This window comes from Salvelinus fontinalis, chromosome 2 (genome assembly GCF_029448725.1).
Source record: "Salvelinus fontinalis isolate EN_2023a chromosome 2, ASM2944872v1, whole genome shotgun sequence".
NCBI classification, from domain to species: Eukaryota; Metazoa; Chordata; class Actinopteri; order Salmoniformes; family Salmonidae; genus Salvelinus; species Salvelinus fontinalis.
This window is the reverse complement of record NC_074666.1, coordinates 19,714,404-19,740,529: the sequence shown is the minus strand read 5'-3', so window position 1 is coordinate 19,740,529 and position 26,126 is coordinate 19,714,404. Positions and strand designations below refer to the sequence as shown.

Below are 26,126 nucleotides of genomic sequence, written 5' to 3'. Positions count from 1 at the left end.
CCTTTCGACAATCTAGCTAGCCTAACATTAGCTAACTATCCATCCAAGTTTGTAACCAACGTTTGTTAACTAGCTAACAAACCGAGTGGGTAAGATATCTATAAAAAGTTGGCCTAAAAAACTTGTTAGTTGGGTAGTCAGCTATTTACCGAAGTAGTTGGCTAGCTGCTAGTTAGCAAAACAAACCATCTCGTCATAGTGAGCATAACATGACAATACGGGTCGCTAATACGCCGTCGTTAACGCTACCTGCAGCGAAGTGCAGCGGAGTGGATTTTCGACCAGCCATGTCCTTGGCATTCACGTTAACCGTATCCACCAGCCTCTTCACCCGCGATACATCCCCAGTGCGACAGGCTTCAAACAACTCTCTGAAAGCCCCGCTTGTCCCGCAGTCGCCGCCCGCGGGGCTAGTGCTACCCGAGTCAGGACTGGGGCCAGCGCTGATGCCACCCCCGGTGGTACGAACGTTAGAGGAGCTGGTGCTACTGCTCAGGGCCGGGGCGGGGATATCAGGGGAGGCCGGAGTTAACTCCTGGTCACCGGCGCTGTCTAGTTCAGCACCCGCTGGAGCCAAAATTACTCCACCACCGGGAACTGTAGGAGATCCCGGAGGAGTGAGGGAAAGATAAGTACTGCGAGATGGCGAGGAAATGCTCTGTTGTTGTTGTTGTTGTTGTTGTTGTTGTTGTTGTTGTTGTTGTTGTTGTTGTTGTTGTTGTTGTTGTTGTTGCTGCTGCTGTTGAGAAGAGCGACAAGGCACCGCCATTTTTACAGTCCCACTGGGAACAAGAAATATATTGGCTAAACTTCCTGGAAGTGGAAACGGTAACTTCCGGTTTCGATTGTCAGCAGTGAAAATCTCCCCTAAAAATATTTTTATAACTGGCTTTCAAAACAGTTTGTTTTAATATTTTTTTACTGTTGTAATCCCACATTTCTGATGAAGGAGCGTGTTATTTATAACAGTTTATTGTTGCTCTTACAACCAGATAGACTAGCCAATTAACCAATACAATTCGATTTGAATAGACTCCGCAGGGAACCGGGGTGAGGATATATAGCTGCTATACTATATAATCAACATTTACATTTTTGCACCGTACGCAACCCCCAGAATAGCTTAAATCGTCTGTCATATGAGATAAGGAAAATTCATTAAACTTAACACAATTTTCCTCTAGTCTGTGAAATTCAGTTTGCACATACTGCACAATGACTAAGAATGATATTTCCCTATGCAGATCACATTTTTCACTTAATCTCAAGTAGCCTGAGTCACTGCTAGGCTGCCTGTTCTGATATTGACATGGACGTGAATATGAAGCAAATCCAACAGGCAATATCCGTTTCAGAAAAAAAGCTTTCTTGCAAGACTTGAATAGGAAATGTAATTTTCAATGAGCAGCTGAAATCACTGTCAGTCAGGTTGGCCTATATAGTTGTTCTGCCTTGCCATTCATAGCCTTGCAAATTACATATGAAAAATGAAAGCTATTTGAAATTATAGTCTATAGTTACAATGGTGAAAATTGACATTCTGCAACCATTCTGGTCCTGCCCATTTGAAGGTAAGCCTATGCTTTTTTAATCTTGGAGTGTATAAGGAAAATTTATGGGAGACGTACTAATGACCTGGAGTGCTGGGAAACACATAGGGAAGAAAATATACCCAAAATCATCACAGATAAAGGACGAAATATTAACTGCCTATTCTATTACTGAACATCCAAATATAGAAAATGACTCCTATGCACGGTGACACCCAGTGGAGAACTGAGGCAAAGACAGGAAAGTTCCTGAAGACACTGGAGCTCCAAGTGGAAGAATATAAAAGCTGTGAAACTCCCACTGCTTTGACAGAAACCAGCACTGAACACACGGTACAATCTCAGAGCAAGGGGACTCAACATTAACATTGACTGAAGATGCTGTGCTTCCGAGTATTCCAGTCTTCCCTCAGCCCATTGATGGACTTCTACTGGCCTGTGTGCAGTCTTTGGCCAGAGGTCCAACCTCTTCTCTGCCAGCAGTATTTACTGCAGAGAAACATGCTGGAGATCAAGAGCAGTCTGGAGCTGATGGAGAAACATCAGCAGCACATATTTGAGGAGATGGACCATGTCCCAGCCTCTGTGGTCATCCAACCAGTCTCCTACACGCTGGAGAAAGAGAGAGAGGGTTTTGCCCTGGCACTGGAGACTAAAGACTTCTCCCCAGAGGAGCTGTCTGTCATGCAGGTGGGCAGGAAGCTGAGAGTCAGTGGGAAGACAGAGAAGAAGCAGGATGATGGGGAAGGCTCTTACTCTTACAGATGCCAGGAATTCAGACAGGAATTTGATCTGCCTGATGGGGTGAATCCTGAGACTGTCACCTGCTCCCTGGATCATGATGGGAAGCTCCACATCGAGGCTCCAAAGAATCCATCATCTGCTGAGGAGGTGGCTGAGAGAGTGGTGCCGATCAACTGTAGCCTGGATGTGAAGATGCCACAATTCCTCAGCTAACAGACAGAGGGCAGCAACACAGAGGGCAGCACCTCAGGCACATAGGAGAAACAACAGAACAGTATTTCACATAAAGACTGATCATATTATTATGCTATTTTTTATTTGACTGGATGTTACATTTTCTAATCTATATTTTTATGGTTATGAAACTGTATGCATTTACATTTCATATCTTGTAACAATCAATCTGAGATGCTATTTAATTGAATCAATCAAATCTATACACTATTGCAGTCATTATCAACTCTTCAATTAATATCAACATAATGAGAATCGATAGAGGGGCTAAAGGCTAGCCTAAAGGCTTACACTGTCTTCTTTATAGATTTTCTTGTTTTTCATATGAATTATCTAAATGTCATGATATGTTTAGATAAAATGTGTAGTTTTGTTACCCAATAAAATGTTCAGTATACTTATAAGACAGTTGTTAAATTCATTTTTGTGAAATATACCATTTCAGTATGCTAGTTAGAGGGAAGTATATTTAACATTCAGGCAATATTTTTTTGTTTATATAGAAGCATATCATTATTAACATAAATAATCAGAAAAACAGTGTAAGTTCAGGACAATCTTACCAGACCTTTAATTGCAGTTACATGTTCAGGTCATGGGATAATTTCCTACTCGTCATCTTTTTGATATGCAGTGTTCACACTGCTCTTAACCTTTTACAGTGTTGTGAGAAATAGTTCAGATATGTCAGGATCTCTTCAGTGATATCATGACGACAGCAACATGATTGGTGTAATCACTGCTACCACTCCACTCCTGTGACACTCAGATATTCTCTAGCACATTGGAACACTGTGAATATGACACTAACACAGACAGACAACACACAGAACGATCCAGATCCTATTAAATCCCTATTATAATTCCTAATTCTTTGCACATAACATACTGTACATACACATAACATGTTTGTGCACATTTTGTTTAACTAAATTACTCTAACTACCCTAACAACCTTTTAACTACATTACTCTAACACCATTTTGTTTAACTAAATTACTCTAACTACCCTAACAACCTTTTAACTACATTACTCTAACACCATTTTGTTTAACTACATTACTCTAACTACCCTAACAACCTTTTAACTACATTACTCTAACACCATTTTGTTTAACTACATTACTCTAACTACCCTAACAACCTTTTAACTACATTACTCTAACACCATTTTGTTTAACTACATTACTCTTCATGAAATCAAACTCTGTCTTTTGATCCACTATTTGATTTTCAAGGCATCTATTGAAATGGCAAGTTTACCAGGCCAGAGCATACCCATCATATCCACTCAGGGACATGATTTAAATGGAAAAATATTAATTACCCAAATGCAACATACTGAAATACTGGTTTGTATAACAAAATGACATCAAACAAGGCAAAATATTGTACAAAAAACAAAACATTTATTGAATGTGCATAAACATTGGCTTTACATTCCATGCCATTGAGAATTATTGACGTTGCAGTTATCAAATTTGACAAAAGAGCAATTTACCCGAGATAATTCACTGATGTCTGTACTATCTGATATTTGGGAGTTGTATATTGGGAGTTGGAGTTGTATATTGGGAGTTTGGGAGTTGTATATTATTGTCCAGCCCTAAAGCTAATGGTATTAGTTATATCATGATACAGAGTCATCATAATCAGTCCTTCTTGGGCTCTGCCTCTACAGCAGTGCTCTCAGCTGCAGCGCCGGGTGAGGTTATGGCAGGTAAGCAAGTGATAGGAACCACTCTCTCATTGCCTTCTGTCACAGCAACCACTTTTGGAGCCTGGATCTGTAGCTGTCCATCGTTCAAAGAGCAGGTGACTGTCTCAGGATTCACACCTTCAGGCAGATCAAACTCCTGTTTAAACTCCTGGCATCTGTAAGAGTAGGAGCCCTTTCCATCATCCTGCTTCTTCTCTGTCTTTCCACTGACTCTCAGCTTCCTGCCCACCTGCTTGACAGACAGCTCCTCTGGGGAGAAGTCTTTGGTGTCCAGTGTCAATGCAAAACGGTTGTTTTCTTTTCCCATCTGGAAAGAGATGGGCTTGAAGTCAGTTGAAGATAATGGGCCTTCAATGTCTTCAAAAATCTTTTGGTGCAGTCGTTGCATATATTCCATATTGTGCCTCATCTCCTGCATATTTCGCATAATTTCCTGCTCCATCTGGAAGAAGAGAGGCCGTGTCTCTGGCCAGAGACTGCGAACGGGCCAGTGGAAGTCCATGAAGGGGCTCATTGGGCTCATTGGATTGAGGGAAGGCTGCATCATGCTGGGGCAAAGCATCTTCAAATCAACTCTGTCTGTGTCGTTTCTGTTGGTCTCTGTTGGTCTTGTCTCTGAGTGTGTTTCTGAGAGCTTATGTCCGGAGCAGACTAGGGCTCACAGCTTTTATCCTGTCCAGTGGAAAGTTCCAGTAGCATTCCATTTGACTGCTACATTAGAGTGTTATGACTACGCAACTTCTGTCATACTCCAAAACAAGCCCCTGGTAATACTGCAGTCTGACTGCCAAATGCCTCTGGGATATATCTTTGCTCTATTTACAGAGTGACCACAGAAGCAGGTCGGAGTCGCAGGGGCACATAACGTCCTACAAAGTTAGAAAGGAATCTACAACAGCTGCTTTGTCATGCTGCCATTTTCTGTTCCTGAATAACCTTTTCCCCTGACAACAAATCCAAAGTATTCCTGATATCACTGTGCTTATGAAGATAACAGATATAATATATGGTTCTGCCTTGAGTGATACAGACATAGAATGAATTACAAGTGCACTTCAGCAATCTGTTCCCCTTATTGATATGACTTGCAGTAAATATATTAATATAGCTTTAGTCAGTATTTAACTTCCCTCAACACTCTTGTCGGATGTGACCCTGAAATTGACACCCCCACTGACGACATTGCTTCCTTACTCTGTCTCTAAATATAGCTATGTGGTTGTTGAGAGAGATCACACAACCAAAAGATTATTCATAGTGTGTATTGAGTAGCATAATTAGTCACCATCTGTAATGCAATAATATGCTTGATTTGACTGTACAATAACTCTTAAGAATCTATTTGTGGGATTTGTTCAGCAACTTCTCCAAGTTAATTAACTGTTTAAAGGGGCACTTGATCTGGACACACACTATTGCCATGGCCAATCAATTTTAAGGAACATATGGGAAGCTGTCATAAGAGAAAAACGTGTTACTGTATTCCTAAACCATGGCACCAGATTAAATCCACTGAGCTTTTGGAGGAGACGCTAGAGGGCTGAATATAAATCAGGACTATGACACAACATATTTGGGTTTTCACAGACCTTTGTCAGGGTTACAGTGGGTCCTTTTCAATGACTTGCCAAAGACTGGGACTGAAATATTGTATGTGAAATAAGCTCAAACAACTGTTATAAGTACTGTTTGTGCTTTTATTGGTACACAAAAATACATTTAGTTTACATTTTATTGGGTAACAAAACAACACATATGAACACAAAATTCCAGAGATAATGTTATAAAAAAACATGACAAATTCAAAGATGAGATTTGAAGTGAAAATAAGTTCAGTCTTTAGGCTATCAACTTTTTGCCAAGATATTGATTCCTCTGAGTGTCTGTGTTGCTGCCCTCTGTCTGTTAGCTGAGGAATTGTGGCATCTTCACATCCAGGCTACAGTTGATCGGCACCACTCTCTCAGCCACCTCCTCAGCAGATGTTGGATTCTTTGGAGCCTCGATGTGGAGCTTCCCAACATAATCCAGGGAGCAGGTGACAGTCTCAGGATTCACCCCATCAGGCAGATCAAATTCCTGTCTGAACTCCTGGCATCTGTAAGAGTAAGAGCCTTCCCCATCATCCTGCTTCTTCTCGGTCTTCCCACTGACTCTCAGCTTCCTGCCCACCTGCTTGACAGACAGCTCCTCTGGGGAGAAGTCTTTAGTCTCCAGTGCCAGGGCAAAACCCTCTCTCTCTTTCTCCAGCGTGTAGGGGACTGGTTGGATGACCACAGAGGCTGGGACATGGTCCATCTCCTCAAATATGTGCTGCTGATGTTTCTCCATCAGCTCCAGACTGCTCTTGATCTCCAGCATGTTTCTCTGCAGTAAATACTGCTGGCAGAGAAGAGGTTGGACCTCTGGCCAAAGACTGCACACAGGCCAGTAGAAGTCCATCGATGGGCTGAGGGAAGACTGGAATACTCGGAAGCACAGCATCTTCTGTCAATGTTAATGTTGAGTCTCCTTGCTCTGAGATTGTACTGTGTGTTCTGTGTTGGTTGTGTTGGTTTTTGTCTCAGCAGTGGGAGTTTAACATTTTTTATATTCTGCTACATTGTCTTCAGGAACTTTCCTGTCTTTGCCACAAGAACAAGCTGGATGCTTTCCACATTCCTCAGGTATTAGTGCTCTTACCTTCTCACAGATGATTGCTTCAGCCAAATATGATTGTTACTTGTGACATGAATTGTAAATTAAAATGTGTTTTGAATCCTATTCATTTTTACATTTGCAGTATTTATGGAGCGTATACAGGCTATTCTTCTTCAGTGTCTTGAAATAGATGAGCAGAAACAAACCGAAGTGGAAGTACGATCATAAGCTCAGTTATAAAGATAATTTCCATCACATGTCAGGAGTTGTTGTCACAGGTCAAATTTTAGATTAATTAATTCAAAAATATTCCAGGGAGAAATCTAATTTTAGAACATGTTTGGGAGATTGTACAGCATTATAAAATTGGTCACGTGTAGATGTTGGTGTTATTATAATATTGTTGAAAACGTAATTAATGTTTGTTTGACAATATATTTGCTATGCATTTTCTTTTAATTACTCAAAAGAATCTTTTCAGAATTGTGTGAAAACAATTCCCTCACATGCAATTATCGAAAAACACAACAAATGCTCAAAAAAGCCTACATTGCAAACCCTGACAAGTCCACATAATTTTGTTTTCAGAAGTCAGGTTTACAAACATGTAATGAACATCTTAGAAAACAAATCATTTTAGTAGAGCTTTAGAAATGTGAATTTATTGAAGCTGATTATTGAAAAATATCATGCCAGTGAGCTATTGGAATGTTAGCTTTATGTTGATATTGTGCAAACCCACAGTTTCATCGACTGTCCGGGTGGCTGGTCTCAGATGATCCCGCAGGTGAAGAAGTCAGATGTGGAAGTCCGGGGCTTGTGTGGTTACACTTGGTCTGCGGTTGTGAGGCCAAATTCTCTAAAATGACGTTGGAGGCGGCTCATGGAAGATAAATGGATATTATGTGCATTGTGTTACACATTTTAAAGAGGCCTTTTTTTGTCCCCAGCACAAAGTGCACCTGATATGCCACACCTGTCAGATGGATGGATTATCTTGGTAAAGGAGAAATGCTCACTAACAGGGATGTAAACAAATTTGTGCACAACATTTTAGAGAAATAACTTTCTGTGCGTATGGAACATTTCTGGGATCTTTTATTTCAGCTCATGAAACATGGGACCAACACTTTACACGTTGCGTTAATATTTTTGTTCAGTATATTAGCTAAATTAAAACTAAAATGTGTTGATTTTTGTTTGTTGTTATACAGTAATAATTCCCCTCCCACCTCCACCAAACTCAGACCCATCTGCAGAACCTAATTACAAGAGTTGCTACAGATGGAACTATGGAGAGGAGTTCAGAAGTTACCTGTTTCTCCATCAATCTGTTCTCTGTGAACCAGGTACAGGGAGAGATACAGGTGGCCAAACAGAGGCAACACCACGGCCTTTCTCTACAGTTGAGCTCAGGCCTTGATGAGACAGAGCTTACTGTTCAAGATGGTAAGTATGCATGAAAGAAACTAGAACAAGCTAATATGTCAAATTACTTTAGATTGTGTACATTGTTAGATATTACTGCACTGTTTGAGCTAGAAACACAAGCATTTTGCTACACCCACAATAACATCTGCTAAACACCTGTATGTGCCAAATACAATTTTATTTGATGATTTGACTAGCTTTCCATAAGAGATCAATAAGACATATTGAACATAAGTAAATCATGATGCTCTTTTCATTTTTTAGTAAAATTACTAATTACCTTTTTCTCCCTAAAGACAAACATAAACAATGTATTGTCCTCTTTCTGGTCTATGAGAAGTCCATGTATGTGTACAAGAGTTTCCCATATGTCAATTTTACTACTCTCTGTGTGGAAGCTGAACCTGCTGTGCTGACAGCTCTGGAAGATTTACTTCCCCGTTGTGTGCAACCTGTCTGTGTCCCCTCGACTCTATAGCTATGGAGTTCTGCTAGACAGTATGGACCCAGACGGTGTTTTCTATACAGTACAGAGGGACTAGCCTCCATAGCTCTCTGCCTCCCTTCTGGTGCACAGAATCAGATAGTGGTACTAAAACATGAGTAGCCTTGTGTCGCAGTCCACTGCCAGAGTATACTGAAGGCCTTCCTCAGATAAAGGCTGACATTGTTAATTATGGTTCCTTTACTTACACATTTACAAAAGGCCCAGTACAAATTAAACTGACTCAGAGCAGATGACTCAGGACAATGAATGAGACAGAAAACTGTGACTTTATCTTGTATTTGAATTAACTGTCTGTTGTGGGTTCTCTCCAGGACAGGTGATGGGGTCTGTGTTTTCAAATTCAGTCACGAGGGAAACAGATTTTCGGGTGGGCACCCAGTCTTTCCTCATAACCGTTGGCTGCCTGAGCCTGTTCAGAACACACAGTGAGAAGGGAAGATAACAGTTCAGACAGCTGAGAAGGGAAGATAACGGTTCAGACAGCTGAGAAGGGAAGATAACGGTTCAGACAGCTGAGAAGGGAAGATAACGGTTCAGACAGCTGAGAAGGAAAGATAGACTGCTGTCTGGTTGCTGGGTTGTGTTTGACCAGAGAACAGAGGACTCCTCTGCCCTGCAGTAATTCCAGGTAGCTTTACTGTACCAATCAACCAGGCCCTCAGAGAGACATACTGGTGGTGTACTAGGTTGTGACTAAACTCCTTCCTCCTTTACAATGTAGTTTCACGGCTGTCTATCACAACAGAATATGCTGCAGGATTATTTGAGGACAGCCACATCAGAAGGCCATTCTCCTAAACGAGACTTACCTTGTCGTCAGAGTAACCAGAACCTGATTGTCTGTTACTGCATGTAGATGAAAGGTCTGGCTCCTTCTTGTATCCAGATAGTACTTGATGTTTCTTCATCATCCAGGCTGGAGCAAAGAGGGTGTATGCTGTGGAGGTCAGCCCTGTTGCCAAATTTGCAGAGGTACTAAAGGGGTCTGTTTTTCTACATCTGATTATGTTCCTATCAACCATCCAGGAAATGTGAAAGGAAATTATAAATGTGCATCCTTTTGCACTTCAGCATGCACCATTTTCAATCTTTAACACCAGAACTCTTAATAATTCCTCAAAAGGTGTGTACTGTATGATGAATAGGTGTCAACTTCAATAACGTCATTGGCCTGTTGTGATAAATAAACGCTCTATGCTGCTTTGAAATCTGATTGATGTTTTTGCTGTTTCAGCAGCTTTAAAAACCTAGAAAGAGAAAAGAAAATCTTAGAGCTTTGACCAGTGAATAAAAGTAATTTGTATTGCTTGGCCCAATAAGTCCCGGGTAAAGATGATGAATCACTTATCACAGTCCTAATCACCTGTGTCATCAACGCATCTTGCTCAAACCTCAAACCTGTGTACATGGAGACAAGAACAAACCCTTGATAAAAATCGCACAGCCCTGGAAACACTATCTCAGAGAGTAACACCTCCAGAACAGAACAGCCCCTATAAAACAGACCTCCTGCTTCGCACACAGCATGAGCATGAAATTCTGAGGGTATAATGACTTGAGGCTACTCTTGGCCCAGAAACCATCTTGGGGGTGAAGGGAACATATTTTCATGAATGGCCTCTAGCTTAGCAGCCAGACAGAGTTCACACTATTATATTTCTGCTGCTTTACTGGTGTTTCTAGACTGCAACCAGATGTATCCCTTCCACAGGAGGTTGGTGGCACATTAATTGGGGAGAATGGGCTCGTGGTAATGACTGGTATCAAATACATCAAACATGGTTTCCAGGTGTTTGATGCCATTCCATTTGCTCCGTTCAGGCCATTATTATGAGCCATCCTCCCCTCAGCAGCCTCCTGTGGTCCCTTATTATTTATTTTCTTCCACATTGCAGCTTATCAGCCAATAGAAGAACCCTATACTCAGTTGACAAACGATATACAAAAGAATTGCTGACCTCCATAATGTATTCCTGTTGGGGTGGTTGCATGGTCTCTCCGAGCAGGCTGAATCCCTATCATACTGTCGGCCTAAGCTGCGGTCTATATACATAGTTTGAACCTGGGACCACCCCTGTGGACGCTTGGCCAGCGTCAGAATGCATGTGCATGGGACACAGCCTCACAGGAACACTCCACAGGCCAAAGTCTGGAAAAACAGGAAGGATGCTCTGCCACTCTCTGGGATGACGAACTACACCGAGAGAACCAACCAATGTCTTATAGCAGGAGCGCAACTTTGGTTTTATTATTTAAAAAATTGTCAGATAAACACTCCAAACAGTTTCACCCGACCGCTCAGAGGCGTCCGAATGGTCCTAATGCACACCGTTGCCTAATCTGCTTCACATTCCAATTATAAGACTGGGGGGGGGGTAAAAAATGTAATTTTAGAATGAGGGTGTCATGTTCTAACCCTAGTTCTAACCCTAGTTCTTGTGTTATTTCTTTGTTTTAGTTGGTCAGGACGTGAGTTGGGTGGGTATTCTATGTTTTGTGTTTCTATGTTGGGTTTCTCATTTGGCCTGATATGGTTCTCAATCAGAGGCAGGTGTTACTCATTGTCTCTGATTGGGAACCATATTTAGGTAGCCTGTTTTCTATTGTGTTTTGTGGGTGGTTGTTTTCCGTGTCTGTATGTTCCACACGGAACTGTTTCGGTTTTCATTTTGTTTCACTTTGTATTCTGTCGTATTCATTCTCATTAAAATACATTATGGATACGTACCACGCTGCGCATTGGTTCGCCGATCCTTGTTACTCTTCATCCTCAGAGGAGGAAGAGGAAAGCCGTTACAGAGGGGGGACATGTCCCCTGTGAAAGTTACACCCCTGATTTATACACAGATGACTGAGAGCAGGCTCTGTTTTTGCTTTCCCTAAAACATTCTAAAAAATATTTTCGGAAAATAGAAACGCATTTAATGTCTATTTATTTTTGACACATGTATTATATTACAGATCTCTTAATGCATACTTAAATACATGTTATTTTGTCCATTAAAATACTGTAGAATTCCAATCATTCCTATGGAGGACTGCGTCTTCTGAGGAGTGCCAATACGGCCGACCGGTGGCTTCAAAGCCTCTCATTGGTCAATACATAGCATCAGCAATACATGGTTTTATATATATATATATATAACAAAAAAATGGAACCAACCAGTGTGGACAATGCCTTATTGACACACTATTAAGATAGGCTCCCTCACACTCTCAGTCAGAGGATATTGCCTGGCCAGCTTTACCTGGTTTAAGTATATTACACTCTATGCTTCAGTCTCTCACTAATCTAAAGACCCAGCAGTCTGTCCCACTCACTCAGTGTGTGTGGAGCAGCTGCCCAGCAGCTCTTGCATCAATAAAGCAACTCACTCTTTACACAGCAGACAAGTGTACTGTACCAGAGAACTTTGAGGGAGAGTTTGCATGCATGAGGGTTTACCAAAACATAATTTGTCAACAGCGGATTATTCTCTCTACCTTTAGCCAGCAGATTAATGTCTTTATCAAAGCCTCAGGAGTGCAATGGATCTTTAGTAACACAGAAATCCATCTGACGCAAACAGAAACGTTAATTTAATTTGACCTTAGATTTCTGATTCCCCTTCAGATGCTGGTCAAGAGCAATTGTCTCTCAGATAGGATCATAGTCCTGGCTGGGAAGATTGAGGAGCTGTTGTGCCCTGAGCAGGTGGATGTGATCATCTCAGAGCCTATTGTCACATGCTGCTGAACGAGAGGATGCTGGAGAGCTACCTTCACTCCAGGAAGTGGCTCAAACCCATGGGTCAGTTCAGTCAGAGGGGAAGAGGTAAAGCAAGAGGTTTTACTCCACCCAAAACCTGTCCATGAAAACATGCCCACGAGATGAGGAATTTTTTATGGAGGTCAATGAGTGTCGGATTTGGTCAAAAAAAATTAATTGCTCATTTGCTACGTGGGACTTATTTGATCGAATAGAAGTTTCATAATGGTTAGGTTTTTACAAATGCATTGATATAAGTGGACTCACGTGGCATTGCAACAACTTTTTTTTTTTAAACGTTATATCCGAGTTGTGCCTGTTGTCATAGAGATAGAGGACTTTTCCTGGATATAACTCATTTTAGCATGGACAATGCCAGTGAGGGATTCCACCATACAGATACAAATATGAGTCATCTATCTCTATGGCCAGTTGTTCACATGTGTATCTGCCCTCTCATTGGCTAGAATGGTCCCACCTGATCTCGCTTGCCTTCCATCTTTGAGAACATGTATTTCCATTGTTATAGTGGTCCCTCGACTATCTTGTCAATAGAATAGACAATATTTGGTTCAGTTCCAACATGGAAAGAGATGCCATTTCCCATGCTGCCATCAACCTGTGAATAGTTTTGTGAAAGTCTATCAAGGGGGCATTATTAGAACATCGCTGGTTTTGTTTTGCTGATGAAATGTCTCACTTCTTCTCTTTACCTGTTCAGGCATGTTACCAACCTATAGTGACATGCATCTGGCTCCCTTCACTGACGAGCAGCTCTACATCGAGCACCGTGGACACTCCAGCTTCTGGTGAGAGAAAAAAACACAACATATATGTCATAAGCCATGGCAACAAAAAAAAAAGATTTACAGGAAATGCTCCAAAATGAAGAAAGAAAAGTGGAGTAGCAGGAATTTAGCTTTAAAAATGCTAATTTCTCTCAGCTTCATGGCAAAATGTGTAGAAAAGCATGAGATTAGCTATAACATTGCACATTTTTCTCTGTCCCATGGCAAAATGTGTAGAACTGTAGGGAGTTAGATGTTTCCCCCAAAACTACGATATGCCAATGTAATCAGCCACCCACAGCTCCAGGTCTACTGGAACTGGGCTGTGAACCCAGCCTAGCGGGTTTCCTGTCAATGTAAAATCACAGGGAGTCTTTTCAAATCAAATCAAACTTTGTCACATGCGCCAAATACAACATGTGTAGACCATACAGCTTACTTTTCTCTCTACAGGATGACAGTGTGGCTGTACACTACTCCTAGTGAACCTCTGACTCACTGGTACCAGGTCCACTGTCTCTTCCAGACCCCTCTGTTTGGCAAGGTGAGACAGACTCTGTCCGAAACTGTCCAGTTCATAGCCAACACGAGGTAAGCCGGAGAAGGACAGTGCCTGTACTATAGAAATGGAATGGGGGAAATTATACTGAGATTTTATATTGTTTGCTTTTCATTTCTACCAGGCAGAGGTAAGACATTCACATCACAGCAGTCGTTGATCAGTCAGGCTTCAAATCTGGCAACAGTTTAGAGCTAAAGAATCCTGCTGTTTGGATCCACAGTCATATCTTATTCTTCTCTCTGCATGGAGACTTCTGTAATGTTGCTCCATACATTTACACTTTGGCAGACACTCTTATCCAGAGCAACTTAAAGTAGTGGTTCCATACATTTTTGTCCATAGTAGAAGCTAATAATCTCTTCATATCCTTTCAACGAATACAGCCTTTGGTACAAGCAGGTATATGGTAGTATTGTTATTTACATTTACATTTTACATTTAAGTCATTTAGCAGACGCTCTTATCCAGAGCGACTTACAAATTGGTGCATTCACCTTATGACATCCAGTGGAACAGCCACTTTACAATAGTGCATCTAAATCTTTTAAGGGGGGGGGGGGGGCAGAAGGATTGCTTTATCCTATCCTAGGTATTCCTTGAAGAGGTGGGGTTTCAGGTGTCTCCGGAAGGTGGTGATTGACTCCGCTGTCCTGGCGTCGTGAGGGAGTTTGTTCCACCATTGGGGTGCCAGAGCAGCGAACAGTTTTGACTGGGCTGAGCGGGAACTGTACTTCCTCAGTGGTAGGGAGGCGAGCCGGCCAGAGGTGGATGAACGCAGTGCCCTTGTTTGGGTGTAGGGCCTGATCAGAGCCTGAAGGTACTGAGGTGCCGTTCCCCTCACAGCTCCGTAGGCAAGCACCATGGTCTTGTAGCGGATGCGAGCTTCAACTGGAAGCCAGTGGAGAGAGCGGAGGAGCGGGGTGACGTGAGAGAACTTGGGAAGGTTGAACACCAGACGGGCTGCGGCGTTCTGGATGAGTTGTAGGGGTTTAATGGCACAGGCAGGGAGCCCAGCCAACAGCGAGTTGCAGTAATCCAGACGGGAGATGACAAGTGCCTGGATTGGGACCTGCGCCGCTTCCTGTGTGAGGCAGGGTCGTACTCTGCGGATGTTGTAGAGCATGAACCTACAGGAACGGGCCACCGCCTTGATGTTAGTTGAGAACGACAGGGTGTTGTCCAGGATCACGCCAAGGTTCTTAGCGCTCTGGGAGGAGGACACAATGGAGTTGTCAACCGTGATGGCGAGATCATGGAACGGGCAGTCCTTCCCCGGGAGGAAGAGCAGCTCCGTCTTGCCGAGGTTCAGCTTGAGGTGGTGATCCGTCATCCACACTGATATGTCTGCCAGGCATGCAGAGATGCGATTCGCCACCTGGTCATCAGAAGGGGGAAAGGAGAAGATTAATTGTGTGTCGTCTGCATAGCAATGATAGGAGAGACCATGTGAGGTTATTTCCTACTTGCCTAATGTGCTCTGTTGCCTGGACTACACCTCTGTCTGCCTGTTTAGAGTACCTGGTTGGCTGTTGGTGTAAGAGCCTCCAGACAATGCAATGTGGACAGACCCTACAGAGTGGACAGACCCTACAGAGTGGACAGTGTGGACAGACCCTACAGAGTGGACAGACCCTACAGTGTGGACAGACCCTACAGAGTGGACAGTGTGGACAGACCCTACAGAGTGGACAGTGTGGACAGACCCTACAGAGTGGACAGTGTGGACAGACCCTACAGAGTGGACAGACCCTACAGAGTGGACAGTGTGGACAGACCCTACAGAGTGGACAGTGTGGACAGACCCTACAGAGTGGACAGACCCTACAGAGTGGACAGAGTGGACAGACCCTACAGAGTGGACAGTGTGGACAGACCCTACAGAGTGGACAGACCCTACAGAGTGGACAGACCCTACAGAGTGGACAGACCCTACAGAGTGGACAGACCCTACAGAGTGGACAGTGTGGACAGACCCTACAGAGTGGACAGACCCTACAGAGTGGACAGACCCTACAGAGTGGACAGACCCTACAGAGTGGACAGACCCTACAGAGTGGACAGACCCTACAGAGTGGACAGACCCTACAGAGTGGACAGACCCTACAGAGTGGACAGACCCTACAGAGTGGACAGATCCTACAGAGTGGACAGATCCTACAGAGTGGACAGATCCTACAGAGTGGACAGTGTGTACAGATCCTACAGAGTGGACAGTGTGGACATACCCTACAGAGTGGACAGTGTGGACATACCCTACAGAGTGGACAGTGTGGACATACCCTACAGAGTGGACAGTGTGGACATACCCTACAGAGTGGACAGTGTGGACATACCCTACAGAGTGGACAGTGTGGACATACCCTACAGAGTGGACAGTGTGGACATACCCTACAGAGTGGACAGTGTGGACATACCCTACAGAGTGGACAGTGTGGACATACCCTACAGAGTGGACAGATCCTACAGAGTGGACAGTGTGGACATACCCTACAGAGTGGACAGATCCTACAGAGTGGACAGATCCTACAGAGTGGACAGAGTGGACAGATCCTACAGAGTGGACAGTGTGGACAGATCCTACAGAGTGGACAGTGTGGACAGATCCTACAGAGTGGACAGATCCTACAGAGTGGACAGATCCTACAGAGTGGACAGATCCTACAGAGTGGACAGATCCTACAGAGTGGACAGTGTGGACATACCCCTACAGAGTGGACAGTGTGGACATACCCTACAGAGTGGACAGTGTGGACATACCCTACAGAGTGGACAGTGTGGACATACCCTACAGAGTGGACAGTGTGGACATACCCTACAGAGTAGACAGATCCTACAGAGTGGACAGTGTGGACATACCCTACAGAGTGGACAGATCCTACAGAGTGGACAGATCCTACAGAGTGGACAGAGTGGACAGATCCTACAGAGTGGACAGAGTGGACAGATCCTACAGAGTGGACAGTGTGGACAGATCCTACAGAGTGGACAGATCCTACAGAGTGGACAGATCCTACAGAGTGGACAGATCCTACAGAGTGGACAGATCCTACAGAGTGGACAGTGTTGACATACCCCTACAGAGTGGACAGAGTGGACAGATCCTACAGAGTGGACAGAGTGGACAGATCCTACAGAGTGGACAGGGTGGACAGATCCTACAGAGTGGACAGAGTGGACAGATCCTACAGAGTGGACAGATCCTACAGAGTGGACAGAGTGGACAGATCCTACAGAGTGGACAGAGTGGACAGATCCTACAGAGTGGACAGAGTGGACAGATCCTACAGAGTGGACATACCCTACAGAGTGGACAGTGTGGACAGACCCTACAGAGTGGAGCCAGTGCCACTGTGGCAGGCGGGCAGGGCACAAGCCCCGGGACTATAGGCTTGGTAAAGTACACCTGAAGTGCCCTGTAGGATCAGTAGTGTAGTCAAAGAAATATCCCCTTTTTAAGAAAGCACATAGTTCCATCCAACAGGAGTTTGACTTTGTTTCTTTGGTTAAAAATGTATTTTCCTTTCAAAGACATGCCTGAAGTGATCATCACCACTTCAGTACAGTTCCAGGGGCCTTCACCACCATAAAACCACAGTTTAAAAAATGTCCATGAAAGAACTTTGAATGTACATTATAATATGTTTATTTTATATAATCATATCTATGAATAGCCAAAGCTATACATGTCATCCATTATAGAGTGTACAGGGACATCAAGTGGAAAGAAGGGGATCTGCAGTACCAATGTACTAAAGAGATAAATGTGTTTGTTAACCTGTAATACAAAACCAACAAACTTGTGTTATCCATAACAATAAGCTGTCATTACTTCTCTAATCAACTAAGATCTGGTTCCAGTTCGTTCCCTGGCTCGTTAGCTCTTACCTCGATTTGAAGGGACTGGATAGGGGAAAACAAAATGGTGAGTGACTTAGGCTATTCAGGGGATAGATGGAGCCATGACTACATCAAATCAAATGTTATTGGTCATATACACATAGTTAGCAGATATTAATGCGAGTGTAGCGAAATGCTTGTGCTTCTAGTACCAACAGTGCAGTAATATCTAACAATTCCCCAACAACTACCTAATACACACAAATCTAAAGGGGTGAATGAGAGTATGTACATATAAGTATATGGATGAGCGATGACCGAGCGGCATAGGCAAGATGCAATAGATTGTATAAAATACAGTATATACATGTGATATGAGTAATGTAAGATATGTAAACATTATTAAAGTGGCATTGTTTAAAGTGACTCGTGATCCATTTATTAAAGTGTCCAGTGATTGGGTCTCAATGTAGGCAGCAGCCTCTCTGAGTTAGTGATTGCTGTTTAGCAGTCTGATGGCCTTGACATAGAAGCTGTTTCTCAATCTCTCGGTCCCAGTTTTGTTTGGACCTGTACTGACCTCGCCTTCTGGATGATAGCAGGGTGAGCGGGGTGAACAGGGAGTGGCTCGGGTGGTTGTTGTCCTTGATCTTTTTGGCCTTCCTGTGACATCGGGTGCTGTAGGTGTCCTGGAGGGAAGGTAGTGTGCCCCCGGTGATGCGTTTTACAGACCGCACCACCCTCTGGAGAGGCTCGCGGTTGAAGGGCGGTGCAGTTTCCGTACCAGGCTGTGATACAACTCGACAGGATGCTCTTGATTGTTCCACCTTCTCCACTGCTATCCCTTCGATGTGGATAGGGGGGTGCTCCCTCTGCTGTTTCCTGAAGTCATTTGCCTATTCAGGGGATAGATAGAGCCATGACTACATTTACAGTACGTATCAGTTATTTCTCTAAACACAAATATATCATAAATGTTCTATGCTACAGGTCTGCAAAAGCCATAGGGCCGTATACGTATTGTTGTAGTATTGTCCCAATCAAAAACTATCCCATGCATTTTACGGCAGTCAGGATGTTTTCTGATTGGAAGGCTCATGCCTTAAATCGTTATGTTCAGAACGCATGGGAAGGTAGGTAACCGTGTGTATTCTATCTGATGCGTAGGAAAATTTCAAGTAATATTGTTGACATGTTTCTTTTGTCAGTGAAAAATGTATCGTTGTTGCACATCATACCTTATCTGTTCAGTTCTCTCTGGCCTGCCAGGTGTGAAGGATGGTTTTGTTCTCTTTTTAACAAAAATATATGCCTTATAGAAATAGGACATGTTAATCACAAAACATAGCGTGACTGCAGAAAAGCTGTTGTTAATCTAGGGTGTCGACTGGGCTAACCAGAAGGTTGAGACAAGATGGAAAAATGCTGAATAACAAGAAAACAGGAACTGAGCAGTGTAGCCACCGACAACTCAGCTCAAACTTCACAACAAACTTCCGGATATCTGGATCCTGTGTGCTGTGAGGCTGGGACCAGCCTGGGCACCACCGATAGGCTAGCAAGTTTAAACCACGCTAAGCCTCTCTAAAGGCCAACTCTAAAGTTGGAACTACATCTGTCACAGTATAAAAGAAGATGTCTACTATTTCAGTCAGTTCTCTGCTTTACACTGCGTGGTGATACAGTGAACCCGTATATACGAACATTGCATTTACCATTTATCGCTTATGTTAAATAAAAAATACTTAAAGTATATTCGGTGACTCTGAATCACATTTTATCCTGAAACCAGATTCGATTGACGCAACCCTTTACACAGGGTTGGTAGCAAGTCAGCTGAATGCTAGCTAGCTACGTACTGCTTCTGTATTTAACTGGAAAACACAGCACATGCAGTATACAAGCTGGAACTATGATTAGTACATAACGTAAGCTGCAACTACCTACTGATCATGCGGTTTGTCTCCCTTTTAATAGTCAGTTCTTGAGAATGGAACCTAAAAATAAACCTGTTTCCCCTAAAGATGGCAAGAAGCTCATACAGAACGGAAAAGGTAATTCATTGTTTTTGTGTGTGGTAACGTTAGTGGTAGAAGTAGTGATACTATTAACGTTCAATATTGGTTTAATGATGCCCTGGATTAAACCATTTCTAGGCCTAACTGACTAGCTACAAATTCTGTTCAGAAGGTACAAGTAAACCTGGGACCAAACCAACAGGAAAAAGGCAAGACGTTTGAGAAGACTATAGGAAATGGGACTCCACAGAAATTCCTGAACAAAAATCCAGATGGAAAGGTCAGACCCAAAGTTAACCAAAAAGAGGAAGTTCACACCTGGGAAGGGCAATGAAGAGGAAGGTATGAACTGTGTACAGTCTCCAATTATCAACGTTTTAATAGGCTAACTGTACTTCTTGTAATAGCATGCTGAAGATTAAGAGGATTTCTTGAAATAGGTCTATTTCTTAGATTCGGAGTTGCATGACTCTCATATACTGTATATGTATGAATGATCAGTGATCACACTAATGGTGGAATGCTTGTCTGTTTGCTCAGGTTCGAGTCCAAGAAGCCCAAACGGGACGACTTCAAGCAGCACAAGAATGAACTGAAACAGAACCGGCAGCAAACTGAGAAAAATGAGTTATCAAATAGTGAGCAGCGCCAAGCAGGTGTGGGAGATGGTCAGGAGGTAGGCTAAACCAGCTACTCTATACTGAACAAAAATAGAAAAGGCAACATGTAAAGTGTTGTGCCCATGTTTCATGAGCAGGTGTAGCATAAGCCACCTCCGTAGTTTTAGAGAATTTGGCAGAAAGTCCAACCAGCTTCACCACGTGAAACAATGCCAGCCTAAGAACTCCACATCCGGCTTCTTCACCTGCGGGATCGTCTGAGACCCGCCACCCGGACAGCTGATGAAACAGGAGTATTTGTCTGTAATAAAGCCCGTGTGTGGAAAAACTCATTCTGTTTGGCTGGGCCTGGCTCTCAGGTGTGTTGGCCCATGCCCACCCATAGATTAGGGCCCAATTCATTTATTTCAATTGACTTATTTCCTTATATGAACTGTAACAGAGACGGTTGCATGTAGGGTTTATATTTTTGTTCAGCATAGTTAGTGCCAGCTGTCTTTATTTTAATTGGGGGGGGGGGGGGGGTTGCATATTTCCACCTGTACTTATTTATTATGCATCTCCATTTCAATACAGGAAAGATTGTGACAAAGAGAAGAGGATCAAACTCAAGAATCAGGAACTTGTTAAAGGAAAGATAGTGAGTACAGTCTAACATTTACATTGCTGAGAGGCAGCATTCAAATCTATAACTTAGATTGACCATGTACAAATTGAGAGCATGGCACAATGGAGGATTTAAGAGGCCGTCTGCACTCTTTTAAGGTACTTACTACTGAATGTCTGTTCCAGGTGCGTAGGAGTCAACAAGAACACTGGAAAAGATGGAGACGTGCAAACTGTAAAAAAATGAATACATTCAAACTTAGGCTTGAATGCAAAAAAAACAAAGTTTATTAAAACATCATGGTGCCCCCCAAAAAAATCAGTAGATAAATTGAAGGTGAAAACAAACATTTCATCCTAAGGCCATCCGTTTGAACGTCGGCACGCACAGCTGGCTGCTATTTCAAGGATAATTGCATGTCACATGATCAACCAAAAATTGCATCCGAAAATCTATGAATCAGTGCCTAGTAGAATAGAATGCATGATCTAGATTATCTACAAAGAGAAATATAAATGATTTATTTTACATATACCATGTGAACATTACCTCAGAATAAATAACACAGGATCCAGTGCTAGAGGCGTCACTACAGACCCTAGTTTGATTCCAGGCTGTATCACAACCGGCCGTGATTGGGAGTCCGATAGAGTGGCACACAATTGGCCCAGCGTCGTTAGGGTTTGGCCGGGGTAGGCCACCATTGTAAATAAGAATTTGTTCTTAACTGACTTGCCTAGTTAAAGGTTTTTTTAAAAAGTAGGGAGCTAGAGATACCACTAGATGGGGGGGTATCGAAACACCAATAAGAGGCAATATACCACTTATAGAAAACGATTCAAAAACTATTCTTCACTCATGCCTAATGGGTGGAGAGTTTTGAAATAAAACATCCACCTGCATTCTGTCTGGAGAAGACTAAGTTCAAGATGACCACCCCTAAGTCGACGTTTTATCTGCTGTAGAGCAGATCTCTATTTTACATTCAAGCCTCCGTTTTGGATTTATTCTTGACAGTGTGCAGTTCTCCATCTTTCACAATAGAGAATTTGCCATCCACTGAAATGATTGGATAGACAATGACTGTCCATACTTGAATACTATTAAACAGTTGAGCACAATACTTATTCAAATTAGTTTTCAGTACATGACATCCAAATGCTCAACTCAAGTTTGCTGATGAAGTGTACTGTTTTTTCTTCTTATTCAGATAGCATTTGCTCACGACTCCAGAGTCCTCCAGTGTTTAATCCAGTTTGGAAATGACAAGCAAAGACGAGGTTTTTGATTAACTCAAAGGTCAGTAGTTTGTTCTGTTGTTCTTCTGAGTAATTTTGAAGTTTATTTAACTAGGCAAGTCAGCAATGAGTCAGTTGTTTTTCTCATGCCTATCTCAATAATGTTATCCTGTTCCGTAGATGTTATAGTCGAGCTGAGTAAATCAAAGTATGCCAGAAATATTGTAAAGAAGTTTTTAATGTATGGGTAAGTGAGCCTTTTGCCACCTCAAATGTTGCATATACATAAAGTCATAGCCCTAGCAATACATGTAGTATTTTCATATCATCCGATCTTATGCTGATATTAGCATTAGATCCTGGCAGGAATGCTGCTCAAAATAGTCCAAACAAAATAAGGGTAATCTTGTTGATTAAATCATCATTGTAAATCTGTACATGATTCAACAGTAGACCTTCGTGATCGCATTTCAAATGAATAATGCCATGCAGCTTGATCTAGTCTGTGGTTGAATTCCCTGATCCTTTGCTTAGACATTGACATGGAGAATCAAGTCAATAATTCAAAACTCCACTCATTGTAACCTTCACTGTAATCCTGACCTTGGCTGAAGATACCAGCTGTTTTGACTATAATCTGGTTCATGGTTCAGATATTAAAAAGGATGGGGACATGCTATCCCAGTATGAAGACATATCTTGTAGGATGAATATAAAGGTCCTCATTTGATTGAGTCTCTACTCACTAGTTTCTGGCATGCAGTGAGGTTTACAGATGAAATAAGTAATCCCGGTTTCTGAATGGAAAATCTGACGTCTGGTATGTGCATCGTGCCCACAGGAGCAAAGAGCAGGTTGCAGGTGTGATGGTGGGCTTCAACGGAAAAGTGAGACAGATGCTGTGTCACTCTGATATATAAATTATTTATTTTATACTGATGATTGTACTGGCTTGGTATCGGGACAAAGGGTAAAATCTGTGGTGTCCTTTAGCAAGTGCTTGGTATTCAGTGTAAACATATTTATCTCATCTATGTCCTGTTCTTTAGCTGCACATTGCTGATCGAACAAGACGAGATGGAGGCCGGTGGGGGAGTACGCTTACAACGAAAAGGCTATCCTCAGACTCATGCTCACAGAGGAGCTCTACGGAACCACGTTCCAAGTCTTCAAGGTCAGGACACCTCCAACACCTCTCCCACTGCACTGTAGCAAAGTTGAGTTCTAAGCAGTAGTGGAGTTCTCCAACACCTCTCCTCTAGTTCAGTGAAAGTCTTGAACAGACTGCATAATCACGTTACCAAGAAATCCTCTTTCCGATTGCTTGTCTCTGAATATCTGCTGGTGTGGATGATATGCAGAATGTGACTGACAGTTTGTTTGTTCCCAGTAGGCAGTGTGCCCCACGCTAGAGGTGCTGGAGGCTAACCCAGACCAGGTTAATGGCATTTTTGAGGAAATGAAACTGATCCTTACCCCCATGGCCACAAAGTGAGTATTATTGAGCACACACACCTCTAACCATTCACTCTGCACACAGGAAACTATCAAATAAATCACAATACTGCTTTTGATTTCTGTCCATGTTATCTTCTCCCGTAGAGAGGCTGTGATCAAACATTCTCTGGTGCACAAAGTGTTTCTGGACTTTACCCTGCATGCCCCAGCCAAACAAAGGACTTAAGTAGAACCAGCAATGACTGTAGAAATTACTGAGGGAATCCTACCATGTTTCTAAAACCATTTTGATCATGTAACTTAACAAGAAATTATTGGGTCGATAAGGGAGTCTGTTGTATATGAGCCACACCCACGATGTAGCTAGAGTCGCAATGCACTGCCTGTGGCATGGGACACCTAAGGTGAGTATTCACTCAGGCCTTCTAGGGAGATGAGCCTCACCAACCACAGACTAGTGTGTGTCCTATGTATGTCCTCTGATTTATTGGTTCTGCCTTTCAGGACAGAAAAGTCATCATTAAAACCATGAAGACGTACATCAGGAAGTGTCCAATGGTCAACCAACACAATAACTTGATCGCCACGGTCAGACATGCAAATATGTAAACGTCAGTGTGTGTGTGGCTGACTTATTGGTCTGTTAATTTTCTCTCCAGGGAGAGTGTGTGTTCTTAGTTCTCCTCGCTGCCTTTGACTGCATAGATGACACAGGTGAAGCAGGCCGTCCTATCAGAGATTCTGGCCTCCCTGCCTGATGTCATCACTAATAGGAATGGAAAGAAAGTTCTGCCCCGTCCACCTATCACCTGAAATCATCCAGGTGCTGGATTTGTTTTACTCCAATGTTTGTATATAATGTAAACAAACTGTATAGCCACAAAACATGGTTAAAACACATTTTTATATAATGGATGGTCAGTCCTTACATCAATAGCTCTGTCTAGGAATTTGAGTGGTTACAATGACATTTAAGTGCCTAAAAGGTGATTGTTTTCAATTAAAATGGTCAAAAAGTAGCAAAGGGCAATTTGTCAAGCAAGAACTTTGCTAGGATTGTCTGGGAGTTTGACTGCACTGGGCCTTTAACACACATAAATTGCTATTGTGAGGCAATTGGACAGAAATGATGAGATGCCATCCATGCTTTTCATAGTCTATTCTTGAAATGATCGGTCTCCGTCTGACACATTGTCCCTGTAGCAAGAAGGATGTTTCCCTTTGTAAGGAGCTCCTGGAAGAGGTGTCTACACCCCTGATTCAGCACCTGTGGCCACGCCCGCACCATGGTGAAAGACAAGGCTTCCAGCTTCACCATTAGTGAAATTCTGGGGTCTGCCATCGGGGACCTGCGTCCTGCCATGGAGGCTGTCGCCGAGCCGGCCACTGACGACTTCACACCAGGAGGGGAAGGTGAGGAGGGGACAGGGGCATGGTGTGTCAGAGATTCTCCGGTACTTAAAAAGTATATATTTTAGCCAGTAGTTCTGAAAGTAGCACTCACCAGCCAAACGTGGTTGCCAAAAATGTCATACTACATCTCATATGTGTAGATGTGCACCCCGTCATTGCTCTCTCTCTGTTGTGGGCACCTTGCTAGCTGTCACTTAAATGAGGGGCTGAAGCTCATTAGCTGGAACTCGAATTGCAAGGCCGCATGGGAGAAAGTTTAGGGAAATGGCGCAGCGTAACTTTTAAATGAGATTTTGGTCAACTGTGGGATGATTGTACTGGCTTGGTATCGGGACAAAGGGTAAAATCTGTGGTGTCCTTTAGCAAGTGCTTGCTATTCAGTGTAAACATATTTTTCTCATCTATGTCCTGTTCTATAGCTGCACATGGCTGATAGAACAAGACGAGATGGAGGCCGGGAGAGAAGGTATGACTGACCGCACATATCACCCAACATTTATTGTTTTATAAATAATATCACCTATAGGCCTGACCTCACAAATGTCAGCACAGTTATGATCTTGACGTGGTACTCTACTCAGACAACTGCAAAAATGGCTGTGGGCGTGTCCATATTGACTCGTGATTTGATTCTGTATCTTCCATTTCTCCAGGGTCCTGTTGGACATGGTGGGTATGGACAAGCTGAAGACGTGGACTGCAGTGAACCATGGGACCATCGTGCTCTGTTGGTGAGCACCTCTACACTGTTAGATCCAATTCCTCTACCCAGTCACATAGCAGAAACTCCAGCACAATGGACAAATCCTGCAAAGCAAGCAAACTGGTGCTTAACTGAAACAAGTGTTTATAGAAGAAATTATTCCAGCTCCTACCGATTGAAGTTGGCTATATGCTCTGAAATTAGACTAAGATTACTTTGGTCTTAGTTATTTAAACATTTAAATTTTTAATGTTCTGCTTGTTATATCAGCCTAGCTGTTTGTTAGTTGCCAGTGAAGTTGAGTGTA

At 42.8% G+C, this 26,126-nt stretch overlaps 4 protein-coding genes across 9 annotated transcripts in view; 1 reads left to right on the top strand and 3 right to left on the bottom strand.

Moving 5' to 3' along the window:
• LOC129813764 (poly [ADP-ribose] polymerase tankyrase-1-like) overlaps positions 1–784 on the bottom strand; it is a 144,586-nt gene extending 143,802 nt beyond the window's left edge. For all 6 annotated transcript variants that reach the window (XM_055866272.1, XM_055866281.1, XM_055866289.1 and 3 more), the window contains exon 1: positions 250–784. In XM_055866272.1, the coding sequence (XP_055722247.1) occupies positions 250–769 (520 nt within the window). In that variant the 5' untranslated portion in view covers positions 770–784. The remainder of the gene's footprint in view (positions 1–249) is intronic.
• On the top strand, positions 637–2,544 carry LOC129813797 (heat shock protein 30-like). Its single transcript, XM_055866340.1, has one exon. The coding sequence runs from the start codon at positions 1,929–1,931 to the stop codon at positions 2,505–2,507; it is 579 nt and encodes a 192-aa protein (XP_055722315.1). The 5' UTR covers positions 637–1,928; the 3' UTR covers positions 2,508–2,544.
• A 1,371-nt stretch (positions 2,545–3,915) lies between these two features.
• Positions 3,916–4,929, bottom strand: LOC129813789 (heat shock protein beta-11-like). Its single transcript, XM_055866327.1, has one exon. The coding sequence runs from the start codon at positions 4,808–4,810 to the stop codon at positions 4,181–4,183; it is 630 nt and encodes a 209-aa protein (XP_055722302.1). The 5' UTR covers positions 4,811–4,929; the 3' UTR covers positions 3,916–4,180.
• Positions 4,930–6,153: 1,224 nt separating this feature from the next.
• Positions 6,154–6,792, bottom strand: LOC129813805 (heat shock protein 30-like). The gene has a single exon (XM_055866351.1). It carries the CDS (start codon positions 6,730–6,732, stop codon positions 6,154–6,156), a length of 579 nt encoding a protein of 192 aa, XP_055722326.1. The 5' UTR covers positions 6,733–6,792.
• Positions 6,793–26,126: the final 19,334 nt, after the last annotated feature.

Bases quoted from the DNA above. Each gene is read 5' to 3' on its own strand.
- LOC129813797 (XM_055866340.1), top strand. From the start codon at position 1,929: ATGCTGTGCTTCCGAGTATTCCAGTCTTCCCTCAGCCCATTGATGGAC.
- LOC129813805 (XM_055866351.1), bottom strand. From the start codon at position 6,732: ATGCTGTGCTTCCGAGTATTCCAGTCTTCCCTCAGCCCATCGATGGAC.
- LOC129813789 (XM_055866327.1), bottom strand. From the start codon at position 4,810: ATGCTTTGCCCCAGCATGATGCAGCCTTCCCTCAATCCAATGAGCCCA.